This window comes from Apodemus sylvaticus, chromosome 5 (genome assembly GCF_947179515.1).
Source record: "Apodemus sylvaticus chromosome 5, mApoSyl1.1, whole genome shotgun sequence".
Lineage (NCBI taxonomy): Eukaryota > Metazoa > Chordata > Mammalia > Rodentia > Muridae > Apodemus > Apodemus sylvaticus.
In genome coordinates this window covers 74,913,840-74,931,040 of record NC_067476.1, presented here as the reverse complement: position 1 = coordinate 74,931,040, position 17,201 = coordinate 74,913,840, and the positions used below count along the sequence as shown (strand labels likewise).

Genomic DNA, 17,201 nt, shown 5'->3' with positions numbered 1-17,201 from the left:
TGTCATCTTTCTATGACTGCCTGCAAGTCCTGGGGTTGGTTGCAGCACAGATTTTTATGTGTGTGCTGGGGATTTGAACTCAGATCCTCGCTTTACAGAGCAAACTCACCCACCCACTGATTCATCTTCCCAACCCCTCAGGAGGCTTTTGTAGTAAAAGAGCAAAGAAAATCTTAACTTTAAGCACATTTAAAAAAAATCCCAAGTATTTTTATTTCTCCATTTAATAATATAAAAAGCAAATTCTGACTTGATATAGAAGTTTTCTAGAATGTTTATAGCAAAAGACTAGCAGGTCCGATGAGCAACTGTGGTCACCATGTGGCGCATGCACAGTGACCCCAGGCATCCCTACACTTTAAATCACCCCTAGATGTCCTGTCATACTTAACACTTGACATGGGAAATTCTGCACACACGGTGGCCATATTGCAATTATGCACGAGCACATTAGGATTGGTTACAAGTTTGCTAATAAACACCAGGACCAAACAAAAAGCAACTTAGGAGAGGAAAGGGTTCTTTACCCTTAGGACATGGTCCATCACTGAAGGAATCCAGGACACAAACTCAGGGAAAGAACGGAAGACAAGCCATCGAGGGATGCTGCTTGCGAGCTCTCTCAGAGGACCATGCGCCTCGAGCTTTCTTCTACTCTGCCTGGGGAATGGAGCTGCCCACAGTGGGCGGAGCTCTCCTGCATCAATTAATCACCAGGGCAGCCTCTCCCCGGGACCATGGGCCACTTTGATCTAGGCAGTTCCTCCACTGGAGCTTTCCTTTCAAATGAGTCGAGGCTTTGACGCATTGACAGTGCTAACTAGGACAGTGCTGACTAGTGCTAACATGCCCAAACTTTATTCCAAGCCATTTCTTCCTTTGCATTCTAAAACATCTTCTTCAAGCTGTTTGAGGTCAGGAAGGCCACAGTGCCCAAGGGTCAGTCCAGGTTTGGTATTCAGGGGCTTCTATATATAGAACTTTTAGAGTACTGATTGGCAGCAGGGGTGGGGAGCCTGGGGCAGTAGACATGAGGCGATCTCAGGAAACTTTTCAAGTACATTGGTAGAAACATCTGTAAGGGTTAGTTATTTGAAACATCAAATCAGGGCGGGGATCTCTGTTGTAGGCCTCTGATGTATGCTATCTGATGACATTCTTAGCATTTCGGTTGATGGAAGCTAGTCTTTATACGTTCCAAAGAGATTTTCCTAAAAGTCACAAGAGTGTTAGGTCACACACAAGGCTATTTAGAGGTCTAAAGACAACACAGTAATTTACACTCAACCTGTAACATTCCAACTCTCCACGACCTCAGTTCTCACTCCTTAACTAAACTTGGAGGCACTTGAGCTCAAAAACTTCAGTTCACAGGAAGAAGAATACCAGTGGGGGCAGTAAGTGTGTGTGTGTGTGTGTGTGTGTGTGTGTGTGTGTGTGTGTAGCAGAGGGGTTTCCCTGGACATTCTCAGGTTGGAGGTAACACCTATGTGTCCTCCTACCCTTCCCTTTATTGCTTGGGCCTCTGGCAGATTTCTGACCGCTGACTACCTCTTTTCTTGCAGATCCTGGGTGCTGTGATCCTGGGCTTTGGGGTGTGGATTCTTGCAGACAAGAACAGCTTCATTTCCGTCCTACGTAAGGCACCCACTGCCCCACAGATAGCCCGCTCTTGAGGGGAGGGACATGGCCAGCTCCAGTTCTGACTGCTGCACAGGGGACCCTTGCCAGAGTTTCAGGACAAATTCCTGCTCAGAGACAAAGCCACCATTGTCTGCAGATCCTTGGGTGACTGCGATGGGGGTGGAGGGCCTCATTCTCTTTACCCTCAGAGAAGTGTCTCTCATCCTCTGTTCCCACATTGGAGTGAGCAGCAAAATGCAGGCTGCAGCCGCTTCCCACCTCAGAGAGCCATAGGAGGGAGGCAGCAATGCTGGACAGTCAGGTGCACATCGGGCCCGGATCCTGTAACCCCGACCTGTTCCTATTGTGCCAGTGAGGGAACAGAGCCATTAGGACACTGGTTGAAGTTCACACAGTTCCTGAATAGTGAATTTTAAGACCCATTCCCAGGAGTTCAGGTCCTGGATGCAGCACAGTGTTGGGTGAGCTTCCGGTCAAGACCTCTTCTGTTCTTCAGAAGAAGAGGTGACCAGCGTGGTCTGACCAAGGGCGCAGGGCCTAACCTCCTTGCCGTCTCCCTTGGGAGGCCCTCCCTCATGACTGGCCTCCCATCCCAGTTCTGGGTGGGGAGGAGCACGGTAACATGCCAGGAGCACTCTGTGCCAGCCGTTCCCCAGTGAGTGGCAGGCCCTGGCCCTCTTCATTTCCAGCAGCTGTCCCAAGCAGCTGGATTGGACTCTGGCCATTCTGACAGCTGCTTGTTTTAAATAAGACAGAATCTGACTGGGACATAGAGAGAAGGGTCTACAGCTGGTGTCCAGGTCCTCAGAGCCAGGCTCCAGGGGGTGACCCTGCCGTGAGCTCTCAGTGTCTGGGTCAGGGATGGGTGGGTTTGCTGTGCCCACCCTGACACTCCAGTGCCCTCCAACAGGGACAAGCCTTCCTATAGAACTGGCTCTGGCTTGATGGTCCAGCTGACATCCAGCAGGCACCGTGCCAGGGTGCAAAGTCTCCTGGACACCTCGTCCCCGCCTGTACCCTGCCCTGTGCAGGCAAGTGTTCAAGGCTCTGACTCTCAGCAGCTCTGTAAATTCCAGGCCCAGGTCGCACCCATCACACACCCACCTGCAGTGGTTGTTTTGTGTTTATGGCAGCCTCTAGGGGTTCACAGGCAGCCAGGGCCGGAAACACACATCCGTGAGGCTGGAGCAAGTGAACTGCTATGCGGTCTAGGCCAGCGTGGGCTATAGGATGAAACTTGATTTCATACAAGCAAGACAAAAGTCATAATACAAAGGAAAGAACCTTCCCAGGGCACTTGGAAAACTGAGGGTGATTGAGGTACTGTTTGCAAAGGAGGGTCAGAAGGGGGCCCAGGGCTCCTGGCTTGCTGTGTGCCCCTTGCCTAGGCAGCTTGGAGTCCCTGGTGCTGTGTTCACTCTTCCCTCCATCATCATCCCTTTACAGAGGCGCAAACCCTAAGCGTAGGAGCTGGGGTAACCTGCCCAAGGGCGCACAGGAGGTAAGGGAGCAGGTTCCCAAGTCCTTTGCCCCACATGACTCCTGTGTCCCTCAAGGTGGGGTCTTCAGAAGAGAAAGCAGACAGGCTTGGTTAAGAGGGAGCTGTGGGGCTGGGAGTCTGGGCCAGGGGTGTCCCAGATGTGCTGCCTGCCACTGTGTGGTCCTCAGCGGGTTACTTTACCTCTCTGTACTGCTTCGCCTACAAAGTAGGGATGACTGAGCGTACCTCATGAGACTGAGACCATAGAGTCTCACTTCTGTGTGAGGGACAGAGGTTACATGCCTATAATTTCAGCCATGTGGGAGTGAGAGGCAGGAGGACCAGAAGTTCAAGACCGTCCTCTGCTACAGAGAAAGTTTGAGGCCAGCCTGGGCTACATGAGACTCTGTCTCAAACAAGCCCACCAGAAAGAATCTCTTATTTCTGAGTGAAGCGTCTAGGACTACTCTGGATAAATTGTGTTGTACAGTTTAATCTCTTTGACCGTGAGACACTGCACAAAGTCCCATTTTCCAGAGGAGGAAGGAGGAAGTGGCTTGCCACTGGTTGTGACTGATAAAGCCTGGTCACCTGACTGGGTCCCTCCAGTCCCCATGACCTGCTTCCTACCTCCTGGTTCCCTTGCAGGCCGAGTCAGTCAGACACACTCTGCTTCTGTGGACCGTGCAGGGGACACCCTAGGACAGGCACCCTGAGGCCGAGTGGGAACAGCAGGTCTTGGGGTCTCACAGAGCAGGCTCCCTGCACCGCAGCCTTCCTAAACCTCAGGGAAGCGCCTAGGGAGACCCGGATATGAACTCAGAGAGTGCCGGAGTGTGCAAAAGGCTTTAGTCCAAGGGCCTCGCTCGCTCAGGGCTGGTACATGGTGCCCTTTTTTATCCCAGACCTGCCTTCTGGAGCCCAGACTAGAGTGTCTGGCCTCGCCTCATCTCTCTTACCCCCAGAATGTGAGGCCCGTGTGAGGAGCTCAGCTCCAGGAGTCCCGTCCCCTCTCACCCAAGCGTCTTGGAGGCTCTGCGCAGAGTGGGAAAGTACCGAGAGCTTGACACCAAGGGCAGTTGGTCCCGGGTCTCCCTGAGTTCTGGAACAGGGCCTCCCTGCCATCCATCTCCCTCTTGTGTCTGCAAGGACACAGCCCACCCCACCCCACAGCCGCCACCTTGGTGAGAAAGCAGTGAGAATGACCCGGCAGGCCTGTGTCACCCCTGCTGCAGGGCCCAAGTTGGCCCTGGCTTGCCTCACCCCCGGAGGAACACATGAAGGATTCATTTCCCCCCCCAGCCAAGCTTGGCACCAAAGGCCCCCTGAGAACTGGATCTCTGAGCGGGTCTAGTCTTGCCAGCAGTAGGATGACCAGTTCAAGCTAGCCTAGGCTCCTGTAAGATCTTCTCTCAGAACAGAACAGAAACAAAACAAAAGAAGAGTCCCCTCTGTTTTGGTGAGCATGGTGGCACACCTTTAATCCCAGCAGAGGCAGGCTGAGCTCTGTGAGTTGGAGGCCAGCTTGGTCTACATGGTGAGCTCCAGGACAGGCAGGGCTACATAAGAGAGACTCCATCTCAAAACCAAAACAGAACAACCTTCTATTATCATTGCCCTTCACCTTTGACCCCAGACCCCCACCTTCCCTTATGAGGTCTGCCCAGCTGCCCAGAGCCATTCCCTGGTGGGTCCCCATTTCCTCACCGGCCCAGCCGTCCAGGCTTCCCTCCCTCTCACCTTTGCTCCTGCTGTACCTTCTGCTCCCTAAAAGTAAGCCAGACCCTGCCCCAAGCTGACGGCTTCCCACCTACAGCCTCTCCCCTGCCCATGTCCTGGCCAGCATGAGCATCTGTGGGTCTTCAGGGCCCTCAACAGAACCTCTGTGGTGTCTGCCTCCTGACCCACAGCCTCCTCCCGATGTCAGTCCTTGGCTTGCAGGGTCCCCTAGGAAATACAACCCAGCCCCACCCTCCTGCATTCAATCTCAGGGAAAATCAGTGAGAAGCATAGAGAACAAAAGGAGGACTAAGAGCCCTTGGCTAGATGGAAGTGGGGCACCCAGGACAGGGAGGGTAGCAACATGGCTGCCCCAACCCCAGCTCCGGGGAGTCAGACAGTAGACCTGGACCAAGACTGCCTTTGGCCTGTGGCTCATGGCTCACTGGGCTCCTGCCCTTCTCCTTTAGAAACCTCGTCCAGCTCGCTGCAGGCGGGGGCATACGTCTTCATCGGTGTGGGCGCTGTCACCATGGTGATGGGCTTCCTGGGCTGTATCGGTGCTGTCAATGAGGTCCGCTGCCTGCTGGGTCTGGTGAGTCAGGGCCCTGAACCTGTGCTGGCCCAGATCCCCAGGGCAGGGAGTTCTTCCTGGGATGGGGCAACACCCGCGGGCCTATAGCTGACTGTGCACCTTTGTCCCCAGTACTTCGTCTTCCTTCTGCTGATCCTCATCGCACAGGTGACCGTAGGGGTCCTCTTCTACTTCAATGCTGACAAGGTAAGCACCCTTCTTCCTGCTCCCAGCAGGTGAGGTGCGCTGAGGCAGGTTCCTTTGGCAGGAAGCCATTCAGTTGTCATAGACGGCCCAGGAGGTCATGGAAAGCCCCCTGCACAAGGACATCAAGGTGTCCAAGGTGGTAAGAGTGGCCAGCCAGACTTGTCTCCCCTAGCAGGGGGCAGGCAGGGTTGGCCCTCTGCCCCTGGGGTGGGGAGGTGGCTCGGCTTTAGACTGACCACTTCCTCTCTGAACCTGCCTTACCCTCAGTATCAAGGGCTCTGGGAGCCACCAGTGCATGGCTAAGGGAGCAACTGACACATGCGAGGCATTTTTTGTCATTAAAGCTCTTGAGTAGGTGTCAAATGCCACAGTCTGCCACAGATGAGGCCAGGCACGATGTGATGATGCAGATGTGACTCCTTTGTAAGCAAAGACATGTTCAGCTCTCAGGATGTAAAGTCAGAGTTAACGTAGCTTAAGGCCAAGGTATGTCTGCTGCTCCCTTTAGAAGCTCGGAGACTGCTCAGCCCTCGCACTGGAAAGGACTTTCCATAGCATGGCACCTCATGGTCACAGGATGGCTGCCACAGCACCAGGCGCAGCCTCTGCACTGCTGTGGCCAGAAGCGAGGGCATCGCCAGCCAGGGCCATTACTTCTCTCAGATAACCTTCTAGCCCCGGGTCATGAAGGCACTTGAGAGAGTTTAGCATGGAGCCTTCAGACTGGCTGTTGGGAATTACGACAGCCCAGCTCAGGTCTGTCTGAACACCTGCTGTCCTGGTGCCATCTAGAAGCTTCACACACATGAGCTCTGGACAGTAGCCTTGCAGGGCGAGTTCCAATTTGACAGGGAAAAGCAAGTGCTTTTTATTGCGACAGGGGCTCGTCATGTAGCCTAGGCTGTCTGAGAACTCAGAGATCCATCCACCTCTGCTTCCTGAATGCTGGATTAGAGGCGCGAGCCAGCATGCCTGAAAGAGTAGATGCTGAGGAAGAGCCTTGGTCACGGCCTCCTGGACCCCAGTGTGTCTGCTGCTGGATGCACACAGCCCACAGAACAAGCTCAGTGCTTACCCTGGCACACCCATGGCTTCAGTAGTCACCAGCAGGGTCACGTGAGAGGCAGGATCAGACCCAGACCTTCATCTTGCTGGTGGATGAATCAGGGAGGCCCAGGCCCCCCTGCTGCCCTCAGAGGCCCCACTGGAGCCCCCCTGGGACCTCTCTCCCATCCTGCCATGCAGCATGGGGCAAGGGCTTGCTCTGTAGCCATAGGTCCCTCTTGGAAGCTGAGAACTTTGGCCCAACACCAGCCAGCCCTCGGAAGAACTGAGGAGCCTGGTGCTGTGCTAGTCACACACCGAGTTTGGTCATTTCTTGAAACCATGCAGGAGATCAGAGAGGGGAGGACTCTCCTGCTGAAGCACAGAGAGGTTAAATAACTTACTCAGGTTCACACAGCCAGTGGGCAGCAGAGGCAGGATGGGAACAGGCATCCTGGTTTAGCAGGTCATTCGCTGTAGTGGTCCCTTACCTCGGTCTGCTTTGGTTTGTAATGCATACCCAGCCTGTTCTCCACGTGATCTGGGCTGGCTTCCGATGTGAGCATAGGGTGGCTGCAATCAAAATAGAGAGAAGCGAGCCTGCACCAGGAGGAGAGCTGCCATGATAGCTGATCGGTGACAGTTGAGGGCTGAGCCTCCAGGTGGCCAAGGCAAAAGAGGAAATGGTGGAGTCCCTAGATGAAAGGAAGCTCTCCTGGATGTCAGGCAGGAAGCCCGTGGTTGGGGGAGGGAAACTCCTCACCCAGCAGGGGGTGGCTCAGGCACTCACTTCTCCTTGTGGCTTTTCTGGGGACCCATTCAGGGTTCATTGCAATGTCATTAGGTAGGAAGCTGGTGGCCTTCACAGGGGGTCAGAGCCACTCCTGCCCCCACCCCTAGTGGAGCCACCATAACCTTGGTGAGGACTGCAGCACCTTCTGGGTTGGCGTCAACCCCACGTCAGGGGCCAAGCTTGAACATAACCTGTTCAAGAAACAGACACTCACGAGAGCCAAGTGACATTGGCCATAGTCACACACTCCACAGCCTCAGCGTGGCTTCCCGGGTCCTCCTGTTTGCTCTGCTCAGCTGTGGTAGGAGCTCAGGAGTCCGGCCTCTGAGGGCCTCCAGCCTCCGATCAGGACTGGCTGAAGAGTCGGGCTTTTACTCTTTCCAATGTTGTATGCCTCTGCCACCTGACTACCTCAGACTCCACACCCCACTGCACAAAATGGGGGATCCCCTGTGCTGGGTGGGGTTCTGCCCACTCACCCCTGGATTGGAAGGCACATAACCCACTACTCCAAGACACTTTGTAAACTGCAGCAGGAGACTAAACATGCCTTGGTGATGTTTATTCCTGCGGACAGGCGCAACTTGGGGCGGGGCCGGGGGTAGGGAGGTTGGGGGGAGTGAGGGGGGAGGCAGGCAGGGTTTCTCAGGGCAGAGGAAGAGGCCTTCTAGAAGCCGGCTGATGGCTCTTCAGAGGCCCACTCAGAACTGGTTCTGAGACTCAGGGCAGGCAGTCTCTTTCTGTCTCAGCTTCCTCATCTGTGGAGTGATGTGTCAGGCCACACTCCCTAGCAGAAATGTCCTCTGAGACAGCAGTGGCAGCCACTCAGTGACAGTGTGGCCTACACACAGGACATCAGACCACCTGTGCCCCATAGACATTGTCCTTAGGAAAGTCAGTGTACATGATTACACCCCAGACCCTTCTGGGCTGTGATGTCACCAACCTTTTCTGGTTGTTCTAAGACTGGGTTTCATGTACCCCAAGCTGGCCCCGGAGTTTCTATGTCGCCAAGGATGATCTTGAACTTAGGATACTCTGTACCACCCTTCCCAAGTGCTAGGAGTGTGGTCATTACCACCCTTCCTTCCCCAACCCCCTACCCCTCCTTCCCCAACCTCCCACCCCCGTTTTATGCAGTATGTCGGGGGGGGGGGAATGACATTCAGGGCTTTGTGTCTGTCAGGAGAGCACTGAGTCACCAGGAAAGCCACATCCTCAGCCTTCCCAGGCCCTCTGTAAGATCTGAATGCTTCCAGGCATCAGAACCCCCAAAGACCTCCTCTCAGCACCACCGGGTAGACAGTGGTAAGATAGAGGGTGCATGGCCAGGACCCTTGGCTGGTCAGCAGGCATGGTGGTATCACTGCTATGGGGACTTTGCTGGGTCTGGTGAGCGTGGTGGGCAACTGCGCCCACCGTGGTCAGTGATAGGATAGGCCAGGCTGAGCAAGCAGGACTCAGGGTGAAGTCACAGGGACTCGGGGGGTGCATTCACCCAGCCAGAGTTGGGGGCAGAGATCAGGTCTGCCATTCAGGGGTCCTGCTCCTTGGCGAGCTCTGGTGCTGGCTGCTGTGTGGCGTGAGTAAAGTAATATACCACCTCTGATCTGTGTAAATGGCCAGCAAGGATTCTGCTAGTCCTTCCTCAAGCAGCAGAGAGTGAGGGGGCCAGGAAAGAAATGAGGTCTCCTGCTTCCCTGTTGACAGGCTGGTTTGGCTGCAAAATGACAGCCGCATGCTAGCTTCTCATGAACATGAACAGAAGTCTTAGGAACCTGGATTGGTTCTTAGACAAATGGATGGAACTGGAGAATATCATCCTGAGGCAACCCAATCACAAAACAACACTCATGGTATGCACTCACTGATAAGCCTAGAAGCTTGGAGTACCCAAGACACATTTCACATATCAAATGATGCCCAAGAAGGAGGAAGAACAAAGTATGGACCCTTGGGTCCTTTGTAGAAAGGGGGGAACAAAATACCCACAGAAGGAGATACAGAGACAAAAGGTTGAGCAGAGTCTGAGGGAAAGACTATCCAGAGACTACCTCACCCAGGGATCCATCCCATATACAGTTACAAAACCCAGACACTATTGTGGATGCCCACAAGTGCTGGCTGACGGCAACTGGATATAGCTATCACCTGGGAGGCTGTCATAGTGCATGACAAATACAGAGGGGGACACTCTCAGCCAGCCATTGAACTGAGCATAGGGCCCCCAATGGATGAGATACAGAAAGGACCCAAGGACCGGAAGGGGTTTGCAGTGCCACAGGAGGAACAGCAGTATGAGTCACCCAGTACTCCCAGAGTTCCCAGGGACAAAACCATCAACCAGAGAGTGCACATGGAGTTACCCATGGCTCCAGACACATCGGCAGCAGAGGATGGCCTTGTTAGACACCAAAGGGAGGAGAGGCCCTTGGTCCTGGAAAGACTTGATGTAGTGTAGAGGAAAACCAGGACAGGGAAGTGGGGGAGGGTTGATCGGGGAAAGGGAGATAGCTTATGGGATTTTCAGGGGAAGGGGAAACCAGGAAAGGAGACAACATTTGAAATGTAAATAAAGAATATACTTAATTAAAAAAAAAAATAAAAGAACCTGGATTGGGTTGGAGTGCAGAGCCTGGAGCTACAACCTCTGGCTTCATGTGGGGGTAGGGTGAGGGCAGATTGCTCCAGAGACGGTGTTAGGAAGCTGGACCCTCCCAGGTCCAGAAAGCCTGAAGCCACAAGTGTGCTCAGGCCTAGGTGGCAGAGGTGGTCATCCAGGTTCCCAGAGACAAAACCTTCCCTGTGAATGGTCTGCTCCTTTGGGAGGAAATGTCTCAGTCATAGGACAGATGGCTCTTTCTTCCTGGCTGTGAAGGGAGAAGGCAGCTGACTGTTGGTTGCCCAGGGTCATAGAATCGTGGGTGGGGTCTCTCCAGGGAGCCAAGAGTCCTAGGCGCCCCCCTCTGCCCACCCCCACCCCCACCCCCCTCACCCCTCCCCACCCCACCCCACTCCCCACCCCCTACCCCCCATGCTCTGCACAGGGATACAAACTTAACATCAGCCTGTGGTGGCTGGGTGCATTGACTGTGAAGCAGCTGGCTTCTAGAATCACTTGGGCGGTGATTAGAGGTGACATGCTCCGCCCATGGCCCCAGGCCAAGGGCCTCATTCCTGGAAAACCCTTAGAGGAGCACCAGGCAGCATCTTCAGTGGGACCCCAGTGCTTGGCTACTCTGACACTTTAAAGACTGTGCACTGTCCTGTGAAACCCTCAGATGGACCGCGGACAGGAGGGCAGAGGGCATCAGTAGTCTTTGGCCTAGGAAGGGACTTAATTGCTCCTGCGTAGTAGTCCGAGCTAGGACTTAAGGGGACTTATACCAGCAAGACCTGGGGACTAATAAGCTGTGGTGGGCTGCTTTTCTTGAGAGACCCCACCCACACTTTGGCATGCTTTTGTGAAGTTCTGCACACCCCATGACAGGAAGCATTTAAACAGAGAACAGGAAAGTGTGAGCAAGAGTATTAAGTGGGGTGCTGTGTTGCCCTTGAAGGTCCTGGGCTGTTCACACTCTGAAATAGTACTGGGGGGGGGGGGGATGACAGTGCATGTAGGCGTTGGGGGTGGACAGTCTTGGGGGAGGTAGGGGACGGACCAGGAGGAGGCCTTCAGGATCCTGGGAGCTGCAGGATCTGGGTTGTGGAATCTGCGGCTGGCTAGCTGTATGACCAGGAGGCTTGCTCTTCTAAGAAGTGGGCATTGTGGAGTCACAGGGCTCTGACTCTTAAATGATTGTGGTTGGTCTGATGCCCTGGGAAGTAGTGAGCCAGGGACGTTGCCCTTTGAGGTCTCTTTAGGATAATTTGACAAGTTTGGGAGGGTAGTGAGGTTGACACCATCCCAGGGACCGACTAAGGGGACAAAGAGACCCCCAATCAGTGATGAATCTCAGTCTCTAAAGCTCTGACAGAACTCAGCTCCTCTCCACTGCTGGCTCCACTCCTCTGGTGGTCTTCCCCCTCAGGGGGCCTGTCAACCCACTGTACTAACACAGAGGCCCACATACGTGGCTGCACAGCACCAGGTAGCAGCCTGGGTCTCTGACCCCAGCTGTGTCAGCCACATCCTGGACTACAGGATGCAGAGTGATTTCCATGGAAACCACCCACCCTGGTGGAAATCACCCAGCGCCTCTATCACCTGTTGGTATCTGTGACAGGGTTGTGGAGGAGGTAGGGAAGTCCGGCTGCCATGACAACCACACTGTGAAAATGCAGAACCCTGTGGCTACAAAAGGGGCCAACTACCAGGGGCGGATGTGGGAGTGATGGGGAGATGTGTCTTCAAGGCCTGGGGATTACCTGCTTACTAGAGACTAGAAGCTAGTCCCAGATGGTCAGGACAGCCAGACCCAAGACCTGTAGGCAGATGCCCAGTTGTGGGATGCGCAAACCACAGGCACTTCTCCGGCCCCAGTTACAATTCTTCTGATGGGTGTGTGGGTGAACGCCGAGGAAGCTTGGCAGGTGGGTGGCCGACTGGGATCTCGGAGCAGACAAGCTCAAGTCCAAATTTCCATTCTTGCACATGGTGTATGGCTTGGCTAAGTCCACAAACCTCTCTAGGCCTGTGGTGGGGAACAGGGCCAGTCCCTGGGCCACAGGTCAGGCGGGAGAGTCAGTTGAAACACCTCAGTAAGGGCATTCTGTGAAAGTCAGCCACTGCTGAGCTGTGGATTGGAAAGATCTGGAAGCTGTTGAGCTCTATGGTGTTTTTTCTTTGCTTTATCTTTGCCGGGTTTTTTGTTGGCTTGGGTGCTTTTGGTTTGATTTTCAGTCAGGGTCTCATGTAATCTAGGCTGGTCTCATGAGGCCTATATAGCCAAAGATGGCACTGAACTTTTCACCCTCCTCTCCCACCTGCTGAGTCATGAGGTGTTGGATTATAGGTGTGTGCCTCCATGCCCAGTGTGTGTGCTATAGACTGACCCCAAGTTGACCCAGGCAAGCTCTGCGCTAACTGAGCCACACCCAAGCCCATGAGGATTCTTGAAGATGCTAGGAGCTTTACTGGCCTCAGAGGTCTGGGCTGTTTCCCTAGGCCAAGCAGGGAAGTAGCTAGGAGCTGATTGTTGGCCCAGCTGGAGGAGGTGGCCATCCTGGGAGCGCTACTCAAGGCTCCCTTGGGAGGCTGGGGAAGAGCACCCTGAGTCTGGAGAGCATGGTCATGTCAGGAAGAGAGGCAAGTGTGTGGCCTTCTGTACACAGTGGTCTTTCTGGTTCTCTCATGGTAAGCAGGTAATGGCGGCCATCTTGTCTGGGCTGTGTGACAGAGGGAGATCAGCAGGAACTGCCTGGAGGCCGTGTTCCCACCTTTGTGGGTCTCACCTGCTCTTGGGCTAGCTGCAGATCTCTCCCCTCCTCACAGCTGGCTATTGATGAGAAGCTATGAGACCTTGGCCTCTGTTCTCTGACGTCCTCCCCTGCCTCACACCCCTGAGCTTCCTCAGGTAGCACAGGATTCCCCAGCTGGTGGGGACTATCCCTACTAGTCGGGATATGGACTGTGAAGTCCCAGGGAGGGCAGCCATGGAGGGTCCCGCAGATCTCCACCCTGCCCCCTTTAACAGTTATGAGAACCTCAGCCTCATGTGGTGCCACCGGCTGCAGGGAAGGCCGGTTGGTCCGTGGCTGAGGCTGAGGGTCTTCTGGTTGGGGTTCCAGGGCAGCCTGCCTGCAGGCTCAGAGCTTTCCCGAGAGACTGCAGCCCATTCCACAAAAGCAAGAAATCGGAAGGCTCTGACTCTTCTTTTCACTGTCCCTGGGAGATGGTCTTATACCCAGCCAACACCCACATCCCAGGAGGGAAAAGAGACCCTAAGCCCAAGAGAAAGAGCTGTGGCCCCTTCACTTAGCCCTGGACAAGGATGGCCAGGGGAAGGTGACAGGGGTGGGGGTAGGAGAAACACAGTTCTGTAGAGCGGCCACAAGGCCTTTCTGAGGAGATGCAGTTTGATGGGGGAGACAGCCATGTTCAGATCCAGGGGACAGCACAGAGGCAGCAGGAGGCCTCGTGTAATGGAGCACAGCATGAAAGAGCAGGGAACCAGGGCTGGGGAGACCTGAGCAGACGGCGTGGGGCTTAGGAAGTCCTGAGAGGACAGTGACATGTCTCTTGAAAGTTGTGGGAAGCCATGGGAGGCTTTTCAGCATCGAAAGGAAAAATGCCTGGTGAAGGGTAGGCCATGGCTGACAGGGTTGGCACTGAGCGAATGGGCACTAGGGATTACCAGGACGGTGGATGTTCTGCAGCCACGGACATGGCCTGGGATTGCTGTGGTGGAGGAGGCAGGGTGTGGGCATGAGCAGCCCTGAGGTCCAGGTTCGAGTCCATTCCTGACCCTCGCACTGCCTCTGCAGCTGAAGCAGGAGATGGGGAGCACGGTGATGGACATCATTAAGAGCTACACCGCCAATGCTACCAGCAGCCGCGAGGAGGCTTGGGACTACGTGCAGGCGCAGGTGAGGATGGCTGTTGTGACAAGATGGCTCCTCTGCAGTCTTGTGTCTGAGTGACAGTGACTTGGTGTGGCTGTGTTGCTCATGGCCCCTAAGCACAGTCTTGGAGACAGCTCCTGCACTCACAGCGCTGCCTCTTCTTTGTTGACCCTGGAAAAGTTGTCTCTTCCTGGTGTCACAGAACAAATGTGGCTTGCCAGGCTGCCCACTGGGGCAGAGCCTGTGGTACCTACCTTTCTGTCTTTCAGTCCTTCTGTCTTTCAGTCCTTCTGTCTTTCAGTCCTTCTGTCTTTCAGTCGGAGCCCTTGCCAGCTGGGGGAATAGCCTGGAGCTCACTTCCCTACGCATGCTTGGAGCGCCCTCTTCTGGTTGTGGCAGATGAGAGCTTGTGCACAGGCGATGGCTCATCTCTGCCCCCTACCTGTGATCTGATTTCCCAAGAAACCCTCTGAGAGCTGTGTTTGCTTCCATCCCAGATGGCCTTTCTGCCCTCTGGATAGAGCATTTTTGTCTTTGGAAACAGCGGAATTGATCTTATCTCTTTTCTCACTTTGGTGACCAGGAAGCCCCGCCCCAAATCTCAGGTGCTGGTGTTTAACACTGACAGGTAGTCTTGGCTTTGACTGGTCTGTCACTGGGCCCTCTGGAAGCACACTGTCTGCCTCACCCCCATTAGGGACCTTAGTCCCTGTTCTTCACTTGTGGAAAGCACAACTTGGCTCATAGTAGCAGAACTGGGGTTTGAACCCAGCACCTGACCCCAGAGTCCCATGCTCTACCCTTGTCACCTGACGACAGCCTTGCCTGCATTCCGTACCCCTGTGCTGACTGGTCTTTTACTTGAACTGGGCCTCCTCCACTCTACGCATGCGCCGACAGCTTCCCATTCTGGCTGTCCACTGTGCACCTCCAGCACCCCAGAGGGGCACAGCTCCCACCCCAGAAGGCACAGAGGTGGCCAGTCTGAGTCTCCACCTGGAGATGGGCTGCTTAGGATGGGCCGAGTGGCCGAGATGAAGCAACTGTCCCCACTGCGCAGGTGAAGTGCTGTGGCTGGGTCAGCTACGACAACTGGACGGAGAACGAGGGGCTCAAGAACTCCACCAAGACCACTTACCCATGCTCCTGCGAGAAGATAAAGGAAGAGGACAACCAGCTCATTGTGAAGAAAGGATTCTGCGAGGTCGACAATGGCACTGTAGTCAACAACAGCACTGTAGTTGAAAACAACCCAGATGACTGGCCTGTGTACCGCGAGGTATTCCTAGCCACCCTGGGAGGGACGGGGCTTCCAACTCCTGGGTGTTCCCCAGGCTGTCACTCAGCCTCCTTCGCTCGTTAGTCCCCTCCCCCAATCTGCTCACACCATCATCTTCAGGTGTGTGAGGGGGCTGCTCATGACACAGTCCTGGGCAGGCCCGCTGCGGCTGTGCGAGGAGGCTGATGTGAGTCTTTCCACAGGGATGCATGGAGAAGGCGCAGGCGTGGCTGCAGGAGAACTTCGGCATCCTTCTGGGTGTCTGTGCCGGCGTTGCCGTCATTGAGGTCTGTCCCTCTGTCCCAGCCAGCCTTCCCCTGTGCTCTGTCTCGCATACCCCTCCCCCACTGCCCTCGCTTTGCTGCTTTCCTGTGATCTGAGTGGCCCATGTGCTTCTAGAGCTGCCCTGACCTCAGCCCATCCGGCTGTGTGACGTTAGATTGGGCACTGTCCCTCTCTGGGCCTCCTTTAGCGGCCTACCTGTCTGCCTCAGGATGGCTGTGGCTGGAGCCCAGTGTGGAGCTGGATGGCAGGGTTCTGGGACCTGGGCCATCGTCCTGACTCTGGTTTGTCCTTCACAGCTGCTGGGGTTGCTCCTGTCCATATGTCTGTGCCGGTACATTCATTCTGAAGACTACAGCAAGGTCCCCAAGTACTGAGGCTGCTGACGTCCCCACTGTCCGTGTTTCTCCACCCTCAGCCTCTCTCAGGGCCTCTCTAGCTTTTCCTCACGTGGGCCGTGCTCCCTCCACCACTGAGGCTTCTGGCCCATCCAGGGAAGGTTGGACTGGGAACTGTCTGGGCCTGGGCCTGGGCCTGGGCCTGGGCCCTTCTCCCTGCCTTTCTGCCTCCATTAGGGGACCCTGGCTATCCTGTGGCTCTTCCTCCTACTGCCTGGGATATTGTAACAGCTTGAAATGACTCCCAGTGTCACTGTACACAGGATAGCTGGGTCTCCACCCTCAAGTCATATTATATTATATTAAAAAGGAGGGTGGGCGTAGCACCCATGGCTGTCCAGGAAAGGCTACAGGAAAGGTTAATGGGCTTTTCCCCACTCTGACATTTTCTTTGTGGCTTTTCCATGTTTCTGTGGGAGACAAGGTGGGCAGTTCTTTACACACTCCCCCGCCAAGCTCAGTTCAGCAGGGAACTGAACTGAGGGGCTCCTGGGGGGCTGGCCCAGGTGACCTCCATGAGCCCCTCTTGCTGAGAGACCAGGCAGCTTATAGGCCTGCGTCCTTCAGGTGGCACAAGACCCCGAGTTATCTGTGTGAGAGGAGGATATGGACTGGTGTTTCTTGGCAGCTGTCCCCTGACCCCTGTCCCCTGTCCCCTGTCCCCTTTCCCAAGGGTGGGTGAGGCTGTGCCTTGCAGGGGTGGGGGAGGGGTTCCATCCGCTCATCTCTGAAATCAATTATTAAAGGAGGGTTTATAACGATCCAGCCTGAGGAGGTGGTGTCCTGAACTATGGGGCGGAGAGGGTGTGGGGGTGACAGGTGGGTGCTGGGGGGACCATGGGATGAACCCAAAAGTGTGACGTGGGGTTTCTGTGTCACAGCTGACGCCAGTTCACACACACTGTCCTTCCTCTTCCACAGTGCTCGTGGCCTCTTTCTGGAACAGTAGGTTTCTGTTAAGACTCCCAGAAGGAAACCTTTTCATAATGAGCAAGGCAGGTGGACCCTCCCTCACAGCCTCTGCACACTCGGACAGATGCAGAGCCAAATGACCTGATGAGGAGGCACCCACACAGGAGCAGACGGAGGGTGCGAGGGACAGCCGTGGGTACTTCTCCCACTCATCTGTGGGGCCCTGGAGGGCTGGGAAGACCTCCCTTCCCTCCCAGTAGGTGGAGGGAGAGTGCTCCAGCAGTACCCACCAGGGGGCGCTGCTGCCCCATTTTAGGAGCGCAGGGAACCAATGGTTCCTATTTACTGCAGGCACCTGACCTGCC

The 17,201-nt window shown here is 55.0% G+C and overlaps 1 protein-coding gene across 2 annotated transcripts in view; it reads left to right on the top strand.

The window, feature by feature from the left end:
- Positions 1-16,685, top strand: part of Cd82 (CD82 molecule) — a 45,268-nt gene extending 28,583 nt beyond the window's left edge. For both annotated transcript variants that reach the window (XM_052183054.1, XM_052183055.1), the window contains exons 4-10: positions 1,566-1,638; positions 5,314-5,438; positions 5,550-5,624; positions 13,888-13,989; positions 15,026-15,244; positions 15,448-15,531; positions 15,826-16,685. In XM_052183054.1, the coding sequence (XP_052039014.1) occupies positions 1,566-1,638; positions 5,314-5,438; positions 5,550-5,624; positions 13,888-13,989; positions 15,026-15,244; positions 15,448-15,531; positions 15,826-15,903 (756 nt within the window). In that variant the 3' untranslated portion in view covers positions 15,904-16,685. The remainder of the gene's footprint in view (positions 1-1,565; positions 1,639-5,313; positions 5,439-5,549; positions 5,625-13,887; positions 13,990-15,025; positions 15,245-15,447; positions 15,532-15,825) is intronic.
- Positions 16,686-17,201: the final 516 nt, after the last annotated feature.